General features: G+C 55.0%; 1 protein-coding gene across 5 annotated transcripts in view; it reads left to right on the top strand.

The window, feature by feature from the left end:
- Window positions 1-13,054, top strand: part of PCNT (pericentrin) — a 122,098-nt gene that overhangs the window by 23,650 nt on the left and 85,394 nt on the right. For 2 of the 5 annotated variants that reach the window (XM_017847270.1, XM_017847269.1), the window contains exons 1-9: window positions 1,814-2,167; window positions 2,698-2,953; window positions 3,389-3,444; window positions 4,899-5,073; window positions 5,583-5,719; window positions 7,352-7,463; window positions 9,022-9,244; window positions 10,359-10,440; window positions 11,986-12,160. In XM_017847270.1, the coding sequence (XP_017702759.1) occupies window positions 2,746-2,953; window positions 3,389-3,444; window positions 4,899-5,073; window positions 5,583-5,719; window positions 7,352-7,463; window positions 9,022-9,244; window positions 10,359-10,440; window positions 11,986-12,160 (1,168 nt within the window). In that variant the 5' untranslated portion in view covers window positions 1,814-2,167; window positions 2,698-2,745. Of the gene's footprint in view, window positions 1-1,813; window positions 2,168-2,697; window positions 2,954-3,388; window positions 3,445-4,898; window positions 5,074-5,582; window positions 5,720-7,351; window positions 7,464-9,021; window positions 9,245-10,358; window positions 10,441-11,985; window positions 12,161-13,054 lie in introns of those variants that run through there. The other 3 variants (XM_017847271.1, XM_017847272.1, XM_017847273.1) reach the window with 3 other exon arrangements.

Here is a 13,054-nt window from a genome sequence, read left to right as displayed (position 1 = left end):
ACTGCGCCCGGCCACAACTTTTTTTTTTTTGAGACTGAGTCTCACTCTGTCGCCCAGGCTGGAGTGCAGTGGTGCGATTTCGGCTCACTGCGGGCTCCACCAGGTCCGCCTCCCGGTTTCACACCATTCTCCTGCATCTTCCTCCCGAGTAGCTGGAACTACAGGCACCCGCCACCACACCTAGCTAATTTTTTTGTATTTTTAGTAGAGAGGGGGTTTCACCATGTTAGCCAGGATGGTCTTGATCTCCTGACCTTGTGATCCACCCACCTCGGCCTCCCAAAATGCTGGGATTCCAGGTGTGAGCCACCACGCCTGGCCTGAGCTCCTGACGTTGAAGGGAGATGTTGCTGCACTCATGTGGTGCCCGCCTTGGGGACGAGTCCCCGTGCAGGCAGCCCCTGTGGAGCCCACCATGCCACCTTCTCTGTTTACTTCCTCCTGGGGCCTTTCTAGCCTTCACAACTGTGTCAAACCTCTATCTCTCCACCCCTAGCCAGTTCCCCAGTTGGGGCAGAAAAATTTAGTTTGTGTCATTTTTTAGTCTGAAATACTCTTTGAGCAGGTGGGTCTCCTGGAGCCCAGAGAGGCCCCTGGCTGATGTGGGGGAAGCCAGAGAACGGTCGCTTCCACAGGCAGGGGAGACATCCCAGGTGCCAGTCGGGGGCCAGGAGCCTGCAGGGAGGGCCACATGGCTGGTGGGCTCAGGATCTGTGCCAAGGAGCCCCCTGCAGCTTTTCTCTTCCCTTTGGGTTATTGCTGCTGAAAAGGTTTCCAGAGGTGAGAAGGTTGAGACAGGGAAAGGCTTTCTGTGGCTCGACCTGTGTTGCCAGAACGGCTGCTGAGAAAAAAATTGAGGCAACTGATTCTGACGTTGGTAGTGTTTGGGTGCATTTGTTTCCTGTGACCATAATGGCATTGAGGATTCGTAACATTGTTACCAACTTTTGCTGATTTAGTGGCCGTGCAAGGATCTTTATTTAAAGTTTGTGTTTCTAGATTGGTTTACCTTTTATTCGTACCTGCTTTATCCAGGCATTTTATGCACATTTTCTCTCTGTGAGTGTCATTTCCCCCTTTTCCTGAGAGCAGGTTGTGCGTTCCTCCCATGGCAGTACTGCTGTGGTGTGGGGAGAGCCCACAGCTTCTGTTTTTGGGACTTTATTTTATTTATTTATATTTTTGAGATGGAGTCTTGCTCTGTTGCCCAGGCTGGAGTGCAGTGGCATGATCTCAGCTCACTGCAACCTCCACCTTCCAGGTTCAAGGGATCCTCCTGCCTCAGCCTCCCGAGTAGCTGGGATTACAGGCGCCCACCACCACGCCTGGCTAATTTTTGTATTTTTAGTATAGATGGGGTTTCATCATGTTGGCCAGCCTGGTCTCGAACTCCTGCCTCAGGTGATCTGCCTGCCTCGACCTCCCAAAGTGCTGAGATTTCAGGTGTGAGCCACCGTGCCTGGCCTGTTTTTGGGACTTTGACTTTACACTAAGTCATTTAAGCGGGTTCGCTGTTTTTCCATCTTTTTTTTTTTTAATGAGATATAATTAGCAAACATAAAATTCACCATTTTAAAGTACAGACCTCGGTGGCATTTAGTACGTTCACTGTGTGAGCACCACCTCCAGTGGTTCCAGACATTGTCATTGCCCCAGAAGGAAGCCCAGTGCTCGTGGCAGCCACCCCCACTCTCCTCCCTCAGCTCCTCGCAGCCTCCAGGCCACTCCATGTCTACGGATTTGCGGATCCTGAACACTTAAAGTAAATGGAACCTCACGCGGCCTTCCGTGTGTGCTCTGTCACTCAGCCTCACGTCCTCAGGGCTCCTCTGTGTTGCAGCCTGAGCTGGGGCCTTCATTTCTTCTTGTGGCTGAATGGCAGCCCACGTTTTGTTCAGCCGTTCATCCCTCAGTAGGCATTTGGGTTGTTCGCACCTTCTGGCCATTGCGAGTGATGCTGCTGGGAACAGCTGTGAATGGGATTTTGTGAGGACGTGCGTTGTCCGCTCTCGGGCACATCATGGTGGTTTCTTAGTGACTGTTTTCTCGTGAATGATGGACCACATCCTTTGCCTTTCTTCCCCAGGAGTGTGAACGAGAATGTGAACTTGCCATTGCTGACCTGCAGAGCAGCCGTGAAGATGAGGCTGGCCTGCAGCAGAGTCAGGTGACCCGGCGGGGTCCCCACAGGCTTGCAGCATGGTCTCTGTTATCCCCACAGGGCACAGCGGGCATCCAGGTGGGGGGGGCGGGCACTGCCATCTCCTCTCTCTGCCTTGTCTGTTTCCACGTTCTGTGGGGGGGGCCATCAGCAGGGCCGGTGGAGGAGACACAGGTGGATGCCGGGGGTCCGGGGACCTGGTCAGGTGCAGGCCACATGAGTGACACACTGACCTCAGGGCTGTTTGCTCTCCCTATCAGCTGCGGAGCCCCCTCCAGGTGCACACAGTACCGTCATACAGTGAGGGAATTTGGGGTGCCGGTGCTCAGGGCGGTGATGGGCTGTGGGGTCACTGGCAGAGGAGCTGGGTGGCGTCTCGGTGGCATCCGGGCCTCTGTGTCCTGCCCCCACCCCCAGGGGATGTCTGCTGTTGCCCTTTCTGTGTCCTCCTTACTCATTCTCATTCATGCTTCTGTGTCTCCCTGATGCGCCCTGGTTCTGACCATGGGCCTTACAGAGGCCTTCTCTCCCCACAGGCTGTGCATGGCCTTGAACTGGAGGCGCTGCGTCTGAGTCTGAGCAACATGCATACGGCACAGCTGGAGCTGACTCAGGCCAACCTCCAGAAGGAGAAGGAGACGGCGCTGACGGAGCTACGGGAGATGCTCAACAGCCGGCGTGCCCAGGAGCTGGCTCTGCTGCAGAGCAGGCAGCAGCACGAGCTAGAGCTCCTCAGGGAGCAGCACGCACGGGAGAAGGAGGAGGTGGTGCTCAGGTGTGGACAGGAAGCAGGTACTGCATGGCTGGGCGGGTATGGGCGGTGTGTGGGCTCAGCGTGGGCATTCTAGTGCCTCTTCCCTCTTGGGATTGGGCGCGGGGGCACCCTAGCACTGTCTCCCCATCTCTGTTGTCATCATCTTGCCTGGCATAAAAGGGGCCCTTGGGTTTTCATGGTCAGGAGATTATTAGAGCGGGTTTCCAGGTGGTCTGTGATAGGTGCGACCTAGGGCTGGCCTTCACCTCCTGTCTTAGATCGTCCTGTGTGTCTGGAAGTCACGGTGTCCTCAGTTTATTATTAAAGCCAAGCATCATCACAGACGCATCCTCCTAGCCCATGAACGCTGGCACGTGTCCAGTGGGTGCCAGAGCCTGGTCGTTTCCTGGGCAGTTGGGTCACTGAAAAGGTTGGGATGGAGTGGCCTGAGCTGCTTTTTGTTTTTCTTACAGCCGAGCTGAAGGAGAAGTTACAATCAGAAATGGAGAAAAACGCCCAGATCGTAAAGGTACCCAGGACTGATTCTAAAATGCATGCTTCTGTGTATGTTGTTTTTCCTTTCTCGCCAGCTCTCACGAGAACGCTCCTCATCTTGATTCAGACAGAACCAGTCGAGGCTTTATTAGAATATGCTGGTTGAAAGTGTATTGCATTCTTTGTTTATATCGTTTGTCAGAAAACTTGTTGTTTCACATTGACTTGTATAACATAAAGGCACTGATCTGCCCTTCCGTGCTGGCTTCTGAGTGGCCCCCGTGGCCTGCCCCTGAGCTGTGTTCTGGGACACAGCTTCTGCCCTTGTGGATGTGGCACTTCCCTGCGGTGCATAGGGTGTGGGTGCTGGGGTGCCGGGGAGAATACCACACAGGGAGGTGTTTTGGGTGGGGTGGGTTGCACCTGCTGTGGGTGGCCTCACTGGGGACCACAGGTAGCAGTGCCCCGTCATTGCCAGGCCCTCCGCTAGAGGGCTGAACTGTCAGCAGTGCTGAGTGTGGAGGCCCCTCCTGAGCCAGGCATCCGGGCAGCTCTCAGGCCCTTGGCAGAAGATGGATGTCAGTCCAGGCTTGGAGTTGTGTCCCGGTCACCTGCCCCTCTGACCCAGGAGTGAGACCCAGGTGGAGGTCAGCCAAGTTGCCATTGGCCCCTGGATCTTGTAGGGAGATGTATTTCTAACACTTTGAGGGTGACCGTGTGGATTAGGCCTTGTGTTCAGAGGCTGGTCTGTTTCGGGGTGGTTGGTCCCTGTGCAGAGGCTGGTCTGTTTCGGGATAGGTGGTCCTCTTCCTGTGTGCAGAGGCTGGTCTGTTTCGGGGTGATTGGTCCCTGTGCAGAGGCTGGTCTGTTTTGGGGTGGGTGGTCCCTGTGCAGAGGCTAGTCTGTTTCGGGGTGGGTGGTCCTCACTCGCTGTGTTCAGAGGCTGGTCTGTTTCGGGGTGGGTGATCCTCGCTCCCTTTTCTTCGACTGCTTGCCTCCTGGATGCTTCTGCTTTTCTGTCCTGCCAGCATTCAGGTGAGAGACTGGGTGTCAGGCCTGTCAGGACAGTTTAGTTGGGGGCCATGACTGCCAGTTCTTTTTTTTTTTTTTTTTTGAGACAGGGTCTCGTTCTGCCTCCCAGGCTGGAGTGCAGCGGCACAATCCCAGCTCACTGCAGCCTTGACCTCCTGGGCTCATTTGATCTCCCGCCTCAGCCTCCCGAGTACTGGGACTATAGGCGCATGCCACCATACCCCACTAATGTTTGTATTTTTATTGTAGAGATGGGGTCTCACTATGTTGCCCATGCTGGTCTCTAATCCTAACTCCTGGGCTCAGGCAATCTGCCCGCCTCAGCCTCTCAAAGTGCTGGAATTACAGACATGAGCCACTTTGCCTGGCCTGCTCATAGGTTTTGACTGTGTGATTTAAATTTCTTTAGTACAGATAATCAACTATTGACTTTAGTTGTTTTTTCTTTTAAATTAGACCCTGAAGGAAGACTGGGAATCTGAAAAAGATTTATGTTTAGAAAATCTACGCAAAGAATTGTCTGCAAAGCATCAGTCAGAAATGGAGGATTTACAAAACCAGTTTCAGAAAGAATTGGCGGAACAGAGAGCTGAGTTGGAAAAGATTTTTCAAGACAAAAACCAGGCTGAATGTGAGTAATGAGAATGAGAAAGTTTGGAGTGGGACTGAGTTTTCCTGGGTAGTACTGGAAGGAATGTCGTTCATGTCACCATGGGTCATTGTGCACACGTTTCCTGCCTTCTAAATGCTGGATGGCTCCGTGCATGTGTGACGTGCTGGTGGCCGTCAGGGGTCACAGGTCTCTCAGGGTCCTTAAACCTTCCCGATCTTCGTTTCAGAGATTTTTCTTGGCATGTTCAGTTGCTAAATTATTATCAAAGCAGCAGCATTGCGCTTGTTCACTTTTGAAACTCCAGGGTTGTGTGTTCCAGTGTGACCCTTGTGGTGGGTGGCATGGGTAGGCGATGTCCCCTTGCGCTATCAGGCATGTGAGGCTCAAATGAGGGGCCCAGGGGAGGTGGGGGCACCCAGGATGGGGCTCTGGGTGGCAGCGCTCTGCATGCACCATTATTGTCACTGAGGTTGCCGTTGAGGAGAGTGATGTCTTGTAAACCAAGTGGCATTGCTTTACCTTTCTAGCGGCCCTTAGGAACCTGGAGAGTCAACATCAAGCAGCCATTGAGAAGTTACGTGAAGACCTACAGTCTGAGCACTGCCGGTGTTTAGAAGACTTGGAGTTCAAGTTCAAAGAGAGTGAAAAAGAAAAACAGCTGGAGGTGGGTAGCAGCCTGGTTATTTTAATTACTTGGAGGTGGGTAGCAGCTTCATTATTTTAGTTACTTGGTATGTTAGGGACGTTTTAACAGAGTTTGGAATTGAGCTATTTCATATTGTTATTTGCTAAAACTTAAGTACTAAATTTAAAGAGACTGGCTGGGCACAGTGGCTCATGCCTGTAATTCTAGCACTTTGGGAGGCCAAGGCGGGCAGATTATGAGATCAGGGGTTTGAGACAAAAATTAGCCAGGCGTGGTGGCGGGCATCTCTAATCCCAGCTACTTGGGAGACTGAGGCACGAGAATTGCTTGAACCTGGGAGGTGGAGGTTGCAGTGAGCTGAGATCGCACCACTGCACTCCAGCCTGGGCAACAGAGCGAGCCTCCATCTCAAAAATAAATAAATAAATAAAATAAAATAAAATAGAAAATAGACTGTCAGTGGTGAATAAAAGTGTAAGCATATAGTCTGCGAGAGTGATTTAATAATTACGTTCAGTCTTATACTTAGAAATGCGTATTCTTTACAGGTGTCCCTGAGACAGTTACACAAATTTCAAACACTAGGTAGGAGTGTAAGACCACATCCTCTTAACAGTAATCCAGTACACATGAGATTCCTAGGAAAAGTTAGCAAACATTTCTGCTGTGTGTCTTCAAGATGCTTCTCTAATGAAACACTACATGTCAAAATGTCGTGTGGCCAGGTCCTCACTGGAGGCCTGACAAACCTGAGACTCAAACTGAGTATCCCAAGAATCAGTTGAAGAAATTAAAGCATAAATCAGAGATAGGGTTAATTGTGGTGTGTGAAAGATTTACAAACCTGAGAATACGGAAGTAGTTGGGGTCTGTAGTCTTACGGAGGCCTGTCTTGGGCCCCTTGTGTCTCCCAGCGGGCCTCTGGTGCCCACATACCCTCCTCTCCTGCAGAGAGTACAGGCCGGGGCTCACTCCACACCCCCATTCTCTCCCTGGGTCCTTCCAGGCTCTCCCTCCCAGATGGGAAAGAGGGGGCTGGCAGCATCTTCTGGTCCTGATGCCCGTGATGGGGAAAGGTAGGAGGGGCCGTTTCCACGAGGAGGACAGGCCAGCCCCAGGTACAGTGTCGCCCAGGAGGACATCAGGCCGTGCCGCGCTAGGCTGGGCTCTTGCTGAATGTACAGAGAAATTTAGTGTCAATGTAAGAGGGACCTGCTTCGTTAATGTAAAAGTATTGAAAGTGAGAAACTTCCTATTTGGTAGTCTGGGGTACTGTGGGCTAGTAAGACTCCCTCCATTCCATTCAGCAGTCTGTATGTGTGACCCTAAACTGAAGCAGGGAGGTGCACAAGATGAAACCGCACAGCTGCGGCCGGCATGGAACCTGCCGTGCCAACTCCTCGGCCGAGACAAACAGACCTGGAAGTTCCTGAGATTCTGAAAGTGCCTGGCCTTGTGGGGCCAGCGCTGGCTGATCCCACTTGTCACGGACAGAGTTCTCTCGGTCTCTGCTGTGGCTGGCTTTCTCTGAGCTGCAGGTTTGGGATGTGAGCTTTTACCCTGAGGATCGCAGTGGCAGGGATAAAACCACTGCTGGAGTGGGGGCCTTGAGCTCATGAGAGTCTCACCTGGACGCTTTGCTTTTTCCAGTTAGAGAATCTTCAGGCATCGTATGAAGACCTGAAGGCACAGTCACAAGAAGAGATCAGGCGCTTGTGGTCCCAGCTTGATTCTGCCAGGACCAGTAGACAGGAATTGAGTGGTAAGGAATTGTATTGGGAAATTCAGATCCTCAAAAGCTGAAGCTGTGTGTTTTTCATTGTTGTAATCCCAAGCCAGAATTTAACAATTCTAGCAAACACAAAAAAGTGGATTTACCTGTTTGACATCCTGAAGGTTGAGGTGCATGGTTTGAAGGTGGAGGTTTGCTTTGTGGGAGACAGCCCTGCCTTTATGCTAAGCAGATCAGTGCAGCAGTGGCGTGCACCTGTGTGTCCCTCAAGGCCGAGACTGACACTCTTGGGGTGCCTTCAAGTCTAAGGAAGGCACCAGTGGTGCTGAGCGTTTGCCTCGGAAGGACGGTTGAGTGCTGTCCAAAAGTGGGCTCACCTGGTGTCTGGGGTCACAGGGCAGTGCCCCACATCCTGCTGCCAGGCTCCTGTGGCCCCAGCTCTCCAGGCCACTTGGTGAAGGCAGCTCTGGTCTTGGTGTCCCCTTATAGCTGAGCGCCTCTGGAGACCCCGACCCCAGGTCCCCTGTTCCATGTCAGAGAGGTCTCTGTGCCACAGGCGAGGATGGTGCTTGAGGGCAGGGGCTGGCCAAGCCCAATTCAGGCACCGGCGCCCAGGGCCACAGGACAGGAGGGTGAACCACTGCGTGTCTCCTGGCGCTCACGGTCAGACAGAGCCTTCTGGCCCAACTTGTCCTTGTGGGTGGTGGGATTTGGAGCAAAGAGCACTGAGGAGAAAGAACTGGAGACACCGCCACTGTCACCAGGGCACCAGGCCTGGCTGCACCTCCCAGCCCTGCACCCTGTCGGGACCGTGTCGAGAGCATGTCGATTTGCCTTTCCCTGGGGGTCTGTCTGTCAGTGGAGGCTGGAGAAGAGAGAAGCTGAAGGGGCCACAGGCACAGCTGGTCCCTGCAGGCTCCGGCTCTGGCTTGGTCCTCTGCTTGTCTCTGTCCTGCCTCTTGGGACCCATGCAGAGAACCCCGATTTGCCGTCTCCGGGGTACCTGTCGCTGGCTGTCAGCCACTGTAGAGCAGCGGGCTGTATTCTGACCGCAGTAGCCATGGGGACACGTTCTGTTAGGGTCCGTGGTGCTTCTCTGCTGCTCTGTAACAAATTATCACAAACTTGGTAGCCTAAAACAACACAGTTGTTAGCTTACAGAAAGTCCAGGATGGTGCAGCTGGGTTTTCTGTCCAGGGTCCCCCATAGCCCACATCCAGGTGTCAGCCGTCGTGTGCCAACCTGATAGCCTGCTTCTGGGTTTGAGGTGGGTCTGGATCCAGTTTCCTGGGGCTGCAGGACTATTGTCTGTCTCCTTGCTGACTGTGCACACCACATCCCTGCCACTTCGAGGGCTGCTCTTGCTCTTGGCCCCGTGGCTCTTGCCACCGCTTCCAGAGAGCTCTCCACGTTCAGGGGCATATGCGAGTCTAAGCCACGGGGGTCCCTCATCACTCTCAGGTTCTGGGATGGGCCCTTTTCTGAGTTCTGCCCCTGGTTACCACAGGTAACCAGGCTCTTGCCTCTCGCCTGGCTTGTTCTGCGTGTTCCATTTTAAGATGAATGCCTGACTCCGTTGTGTATGCAGAGCTACATGAGCAACTCCTGGCGCGAGCCGCTCACGTGGAAGATTTAGAACAGCTGAAGCAGCGAGAAAAAACCCAGCATGAGTCCGAACTGGAGCAACTGAGGATTTATTTTGAAAAGAAATTAAGGGATGCCGAGAAAACTTACCAGGAAGACCTAACCCTATTGCAGCAGAGGCTGCAGGGGGCGAGTGAAGATGCTCTTCTGGACCCTGTGGAAGTTGGGTATGCAAAGCAGCTTCCAGCCTCAGTTCTGGCCGCACAGGGGCCGGGCTCCGAGTTCAGGGGTCATTTTGTTGGAGATTTTGCGCCGGTGGGCACCAATGACCTTTTATACAAACACATTTTATGGTCCAGACTAAAAAGATGACACAGGCATGGGCACCTGAGCGTGGCCTGCATGTGTGTGTGCGCGAGCCATTGGTGGCCACACTCTTGTCCAGGCCTGTGTGTATGTGTTGGTGGAGGACGCTCTCTCGTCCAGGCCAGCATGTGCGTGTGCACGAGTCAGTGGGCACACTCTTGTCCAGGCCAGTGTGCGTGTGTGTGTTGGTGACAGGGGTGCTCTCCTCCAGGCCTGTGTGTGCTTGTGTCAGTGGTGGCCACGCTCTTGTCCAGGCCTGTGTGTATATGTTGGTGGTGGACGCTCTCTTGTCCAGGCCAGCATGTGCGTGTGTATCAGTGGCAGGGGCACTCTCCTCCAGGCCTGCGTGTCTGTGAGTCAGCGATGGGCGCACTCTTGTCCAGCCCTGCGCATCCCTGTGCTGTGTCCCTGGTGTGCGTGTATGTGTGAGAGTCAGTGGTGGGCACGCTCTCTTGCAGGCCTGCATGTCCCTGTGCTGTGTCCCTGGTGTGTGTGTGTGTGTGTGTGTGTGAGAGTGTGAGTCAGTGACAGGCGCACTCTTGTTCAGGTCCTGCGTGTCCCTGTGCTGTGTCCCTGGTTATGGTGTGTGTGTGTGTGTGAGAGTGTGAAAGTCATGACAGGCGCATCTTGTTCAGGTCTGCGTGTCCCTGCTGCTGGTGTCCTGGTGTGTGTGTGTGTCGTGTCAGTGACAGGGACACTCTCGTCCAGGTCTCTGTGTCCTGGTGTGTGTGTGTGTGTGTGTGTGAGAGAGAGAGAGAGTCAGTAGCGGGCACACTCTCTTCCAGGTCTGCATGTCCCTGTGCTGTGTCCCTAGCTTTGCAACTGCCACGGCTCCCTGCACGTGGGCATTGCCCATCCTTGACTGGTAGCACGAGGAGGCACTTCTGCTGTGAACAGTCGGTCCTAGGGAGGAAATGGAGCGCACATGGAAAAGGGACACGTGTGTAAAGTTTTTATAAAATGTTTTCCCTTCAGGTTGTCCTGTGTGGGTTTAGAAGAGAAACCTGAGAAAGGAAGAAAAGCTCATGTTGGTGAACTCAGCCCTGAGCGACATAAGGTAATTGGCCGCACGCTGAGAAGACGGGGAGTCCTGTGCTCTTGACCTTCCAGCCGGGCGTCTTCCACATTATGGAGCCTGTGTTTCCATCCCTCCCGCCTTGTCCAGGGGAGGAAGGCTGCTTGCGGGTGCTGCCCGACCTCACTGCTGCTCCATAGTGGGCCTCACCGTGCACTGTTGGATCAGGAAAGTGGGTGGCCAGGGGAGCCGGAGTCCCTCGCTCAGGCCCGGGGTGCCCTGGCTGTGGGCAGGGCCTTCTCCCTGCAGTGGACTGCGTTCGTCAGGCTTGACAGTGGCAGCTCGAAGGGTGTGAAGCTGTGTCTGCCTTGAGTACACACAGAGTGTCTGCTGCTTGAGGGCACACGGAGTGTCTGCTGCTTGAGGACACACGGAGTGTCTGCTGCTTGAGGCACACGGAGTGTCTGCTGCTTGAGTGCACACGGAGTGTCTGCTGCTTGAGTGCACACGGAGTGTCTGCTGCTTGAGTGCACACGGAGTGTCTGCTGCTTGAGGACACACGGAGTGTCTGCTGGTTTTTGTGTTTCTTCCTTGAGTTGCTTCCGTGCTGCCATTTCTGTCACCTTTAACTTCCGGGGGGCAGTGCTGTCCAAGCAGAACTTCTGGAATGATAGAATGTTCTGGGTCTGTGCTGCCAGCATGGTGCCCACCAGGACACGTGACTGTGGAGTGCTTGCTGTGCAGCATGAGCAAGCTCAGCGTCGGGCTCCAGAGGACACGCAGGAGGGCAGGGAGGAGATGTAGGGGCAGCACTGCATGGCTTGTTGCATGGTGGAACCAGTGGAGGGGAACCTGGGGCATCTTGGCCCAGCGGCCAGGAGCCCTCACTCTGGAGCAGGGTCCCTGGGCCTGTTGGAGGCCACAGGGTGGCCAGGCAGGGTAGCAGTGGGCTGTGTGCCAGTTTGAGTTCCCAAGACAGAATTCGCTGCACAAGAGTCTCTGGGGGAAACGCCAGAGAAGGGCAAGGGCCCAGCTGGAACAGGCAGCCAGCACCTTCCCATGAGCAGGCCCTGCCCTGGAGAGAGAACCCGGGAAGGGGTGGGCAGCCCCACCAGGCGTCCCTGTATCACCTGAGAGCCAACCCCTGCCTCTGTGCATGGGTGTGATGAGGACACAGCTGTTAGTGGGTGGTGGTCACAGGAGGCTGGCCTTGAGAAGAGAGCCCAGCCCTGAGATGTGAGGCCACCAGCAGAGACGTGAGGGGCACATGCCCTACTGACCTTGCTGCCTAGATCATTGAGGAGATGTCTGCCCAGTCCAGGGCTCTTCCCCCCCAGAGAGCACCCTGTCAGTGCCTCCAGTTCCTGTATGTCTTCCGGAGGCCTGGCTAAGAGACAGGTGTGGGCCGGAGAGCATGTGAGCATGCCCGTGGGCTGGCAGGGTTCACCAGGGCGCTGTGTGTGGTCTCATGAACCTGGTGAGGTTTGAGTTTTCTTTGTGCGTAGTGGGAAACACCTTTGAGGGTTATAGCTGCCAGCGAGGTAGCTCGGCTCACTAATGTGCTTGTCCCACGTGGTTTCTCTGTAGGAGAGCCTGCCATGCTTCCAGGCAGAGTTAGAAGAAAGCCGCGGGCACCTATTGGAAGCGCCGGAGTCTCCCCTCTGCATCCAGCATGAGGGGCACGTCTCAGACAGATGCTGCGCAGAGACTTTAGCATTGGGACAGGGATGGCATCTGGAGCCCTCCAAAGGGCACAGCCAAGGTGGGCCCCTCCCACCCTGCCATGGTGTCGGCAGATCCTGGGTCTGGCGGACATTCTGCGAGAGCTTGGGAGCCTGGGTTCGATCCACTTCCTCCATGAAGCAGCTGAGTGCGCCAACCTCTTCTGCTGGGGTTGGCACCTCAACAGAGTGTGTGCTGACGAGGGTTTGGTGTTAGAGCAGGATCACTGGCTGGGCAGGAGCGCGGGTCCTGGGTCAGCGCCTCAGCAGGGCAGGTCTGACCTGGGTGGCCACCCTGGGGGTCATGGGGATTGCTGGATGGACGTGGTGACCACTCACCTTTGGAGGGAGAATGTGTGTCCACTGGGCCCAGGGGAGGCTTTTCCAGGATCCTGCTCTGCTCCCAGCAGGCCCAGCTCCCCCAATTCACCGAGTCAGGCTAAGGTTGTGGGATGTCCAGGCAGGGCACGGGGCAAGGGCTGTGGGATCAGAAGGGGACGGAGAGGAAGCCTCAGTCATCTTGCAGCCGTGGTCCCGTGGCGCCGGACACTGACCACTGACGGGCTCTGGGAGGGGCAGGCAGCCCTGGCCGCTGGTGTGGACTGTGCTGATGGTGGGGCTGCCGTCCATGGTTGGGGTGAGGGGCTGAGGCCACGGGTCCTGCTGGGAGGTGTGTGGTCTGACTCCACTCTGGGCTGTGGCCAAGGTGAGAGAAGCCTGGGCCTCCTTCAAGCTGGGGGTGGTGCAGCGGTGCCTGCATCTGGTTCTCACTCCCGTCTGTCCTGCACCACAGCAGTCCCCACAGCCGCCCCTTGATATGCATGGTTGTCGGCGCCACTGGTGCCTGGCCACCACGTAGTCCTTTCTGCCTTTTTCCTCTTCTGCAGAGGAAGAAATGGGCTGGTGGGGGTAGACGTGCCCGGGCACAGAGCAGC

Source organism: Rhinopithecus bieti, unplaced genomic scaffold, assembly GCF_001698545.2.
Source record: "Rhinopithecus bieti isolate Rb0 unplaced genomic scaffold, ASM169854v2 scaffold_29990, whole genome shotgun sequence".
In the NCBI taxonomy this organism is placed as follows: Eukaryota; Metazoa; Chordata; class Mammalia; order Primates; family Cercopithecidae; genus Rhinopithecus; species Rhinopithecus bieti.
This window is presented reverse-complemented; position numbering and strand designations above follow the sequence as displayed.